The sequence below is a fragment of the Hyalella azteca genome, unplaced genomic scaffold (assembly GCF_000764305.2).
Source record: "Hyalella azteca isolate HAZT.00-mixed unplaced genomic scaffold, Hazt_2.0.2 contig4574, whole genome shotgun sequence".
NCBI lineage: Eukaryota > Metazoa > Arthropoda > Malacostraca > Amphipoda > Hyalellidae > Hyalella > Hyalella azteca.
In genome coordinates this window covers 200,294-203,528 of record NW_025934787.1, presented here as the reverse complement: position 1 = coordinate 203,528, position 3,235 = coordinate 200,294, and the positions used below count along the sequence as shown (strand labels likewise).

Here is a 3,235-nt window from a genome sequence, read left to right as displayed (position 1 = left end):
TGTGAATCTTTCTGCGATGTTCAGAATCGGCGACAGGCCTACGGCCTACTAAGCGCTGAAACCGCTATTATTATATTAATTCACCTCGTCACATTTTATTTTAACTGGGCTCATATTATTTCAACTCCTTTCATCTTATTTCAACTCTTTTCATCTCATTTCAACCATTTTTACCTCAAAAAATTCGCTTACGATGGCGGTGATGTTCTGGTCTCATAAATAATACATTGAAAAAACAAGGATTTAAAGAACAAAAGAAAATATGTCGTTATATTCTTAAAATTTACGTAATGTACATAGAGTTCGTATAAAATGCGTCGTTCATGTAAATGTAACATTTTACAGGCCAGATTATATTCCAAGGATAGTAATATTGATTTTCGATGCACAAAGTTGTTTCACAGTTAGCCGGTGCTCGCACCATCTTCCCCCGCTGCGCCGTGCAGGGCTTGCAGCGCGCGCTGGTCATCAAGTTTTATCACAGTTAGCTGGTGCTCGCACCATCTTCCCCCGCTGCGCCGTGCAGGGCTTGCAGCGCGCGCTGGTCCGCCTTGAAGGCCAGAAATTCGTCGCGGCAGGCGCGGTGGGTGACAGGCTGGCGACACATCGGGCACGACGAACTGCAACACAAAAAAATATAACTCAGTACTCACTGCAGTGAGTGACAGAGAGCGCATTTTCTCGTCGACGAAAACTTGAGGTCACGGACAGACGGACAGACAGACAAACAGACGGACGGACGGACGGACATGGCGAGCACAATAGTGCATTTTTTCCATAAATGAGAAAATGCGCTAAAATGAATTTCAAAATTTATGTTTGTTGTGTCTATCTTATGAGGTTGACGATAATTCTATCCTAGAAAATATTAGTCCTGAGGATAAGAGAACATTTTGAATATTCACAGTGTAGGCCTGCGTTTACTCGCTAATAAATCGCACCTAATGAGTATAACTGTATAACAAATTATTTTAAATATTGATTCAGGCACCAAAAATTTTCGCGAAAAAATTAAATGAAATAAAAAAATATTCAAAAAATTATAGGTAGAATATTTGGCTATTAATCACAGAATAACATCAGAGCAATATATATAATCCGGCAGCTTACAGTGAATTAAACGAAAGCGTATTATAGTTCTTATATTATTGGTCTGCTTAAACCGCAAGCTCATAAGGAATTTAAAAGAAAAATAACGTTAAATCAATTCACAAAATCTCCATGAAAGCGCACCAGAGACCAGCTCTATCATCAGTACAAAGAATTTCCTAGAAAAGAAGTACAGTTAGCATCGAAATCAATTAGGCAAAAACACTCACTTATTTTGCAGCCACCGCGCTATGCATGAGTGGCAGAAAAGATGTCGGCAGCTGGAGAACATGACGAAATTCTCTTCTTCTGTAATGTTGACATCCAAACACACGGGACAAGCTTCCTCTTCTTCAGATTGTGGGAGAATATCTTGCAGCGAGCGTTTGTTTAGAAGCGGGGACCATAATTCGTGGTGAGTGTTGCCGAGGATGACTCCTGCCTTGACAACGTTGTCGTACATCGCGTAAAGACTCTGAATAATTTCACTGAGTCTTGCTTCATGATTTAGACCTGTCCTTTGCATAGATATCGAGTCTTCAATTTCACAAGCCATTGCCCGAACGTATGCCTCCATCAGGTTTAAGTACCCCACAAAATCTACGTGTTGGTGTACGCCGTATTTTATAGGAGATATGCACTCAATGATGCTTTTAATTTCAGATAATACAATGTCTACAGTTGCTGGAGTGAAATTTTCTTTAACATCGAGGTATTTGGTTCCAGCGTCAATAAAAATGGGCGATAGAATGCGCTCAAATTCTTCAATAATTAAATGCGATGGCTGCCGCTGAGCCTTGGAGTGAAGGGAACGAATTTTTATCAATAATTGATTTTCTAATTCATTGAAATTGTGCTCAGCGTTGTCCGAGTTCCACACTAGCGCCTGTTCATCACCAGAGGCGGAAATTTGGGATTGAGCATCAATGGTGTTCGCCATGTCGGTAACGATACGAGGTAGGAGTTAAAGGAAAACTGAGATAGAGAGCTTCTCAAAAATCTGAAGAAATATTTTATGGTAAAAATGTTGCAGTAGTTCTTCTGACGAAAAATTTTCACTTTAAAGCAACAAAACCGACTCGTGTTGTACGACACTCGCAGAGTAAACGTTAGCGAATGGAGAGCAGAGTTCACTATAAACAAGTTGTCGGTGTGAAGCACAGGAGCAAACTGAAGGCCTACTCGATGCGGGTGTCCCTTATATAGGCCCACCCTCTACGTGCTTAACAATAGGATCGTCACAAAAAATATGGAAGGTTGCCGGATGCACCGCGGCTTCTTCTTTTACACTCCTAGATTCCTTTAGCCCGGACGCAGATGATCTAGATATTTCCAGATGGAAATTCTGAAATCTTTGAGTTTCGTAGTAGGCCTACAGAATGCTAAGACAAAGGAACGATATATCTTGTAGGATGCGTTAAATTTTATTATCAACTAAAGAGATAATTCGTACATTGCCTTTCCGATTTAGTATAGCAAATAATTTGATAAATCATAGATTGCGTTCTTATGTGTATTATCAACAGACAAAACGACTGACAGATTCCGTTTATTGTTATGAACTGATGAAATGACTCAAATTGTTTTTATTATATACTTGAGACATAATTCGAACATTAATTGCATTCTTATTCATTAGCAATTAGCAATAAAACTAGTATATTTCATCCATTTGAAGATATGTTATCTTGCGCTTTTCAAAAGGAATTATATTACATTGATTGAACGAGGCTTAATTTTTGCTTCCAGTTAAGTTTCTGTGTTTTTTATTTACAAATTAAACTGAATCTAATTTTTTAACGATATACAGAAAACAAAAACCAATATAACAAAGTACGTTTAGACCTTATTAACATTACTTAAAATAATAACACTACATAATAGCACATAATAACATACATAAATAACTCTTGACAATAACTATTTTCAAGATTTTATATACACTTGTGCCTGAAATTATTCGTACCCTTTCAGAAATATTATCAATTCCAATTTTTACGATAATAAAGATCACTTACGACTCATTATAGACTTATTATTCTAAGGAATTTTGTTATTGTAATGTACAACAAATTTAATGCTAGATAATATTTAGAAAATAACTTTCAATAGTAATAATGATTTTGTGAGTAACAACTGTTCATAA

At 37.2% G+C, this 3,235-nt stretch overlaps 1 protein-coding gene across 1 annotated transcript; it reads right to left on the bottom strand.

Annotated features, from left to right (window-relative positions):
• Window positions 1-313: 313 nt before the first annotated feature.
• On the bottom strand, window positions 314-2,217 carry LOC108678896 (E3 ubiquitin-protein ligase RNF181-like). The gene is made up of 2 exons (XM_018167391.2): window positions 1,320-2,217; window positions 314-620 (listed from the first exon to the last, which is right to left on the bottom strand). Exons 1-2 carry the CDS (start codon window positions 2,027-2,029, stop codon window positions 485-487), a joined length of 846 nt encoding a protein of 281 aa, XP_018022880.2. The 5' UTR covers window positions 2,030-2,217; the 3' UTR covers window positions 314-484.
• Between the last annotated feature and the right edge of the window lie 1,018 nt (window positions 2,218-3,235).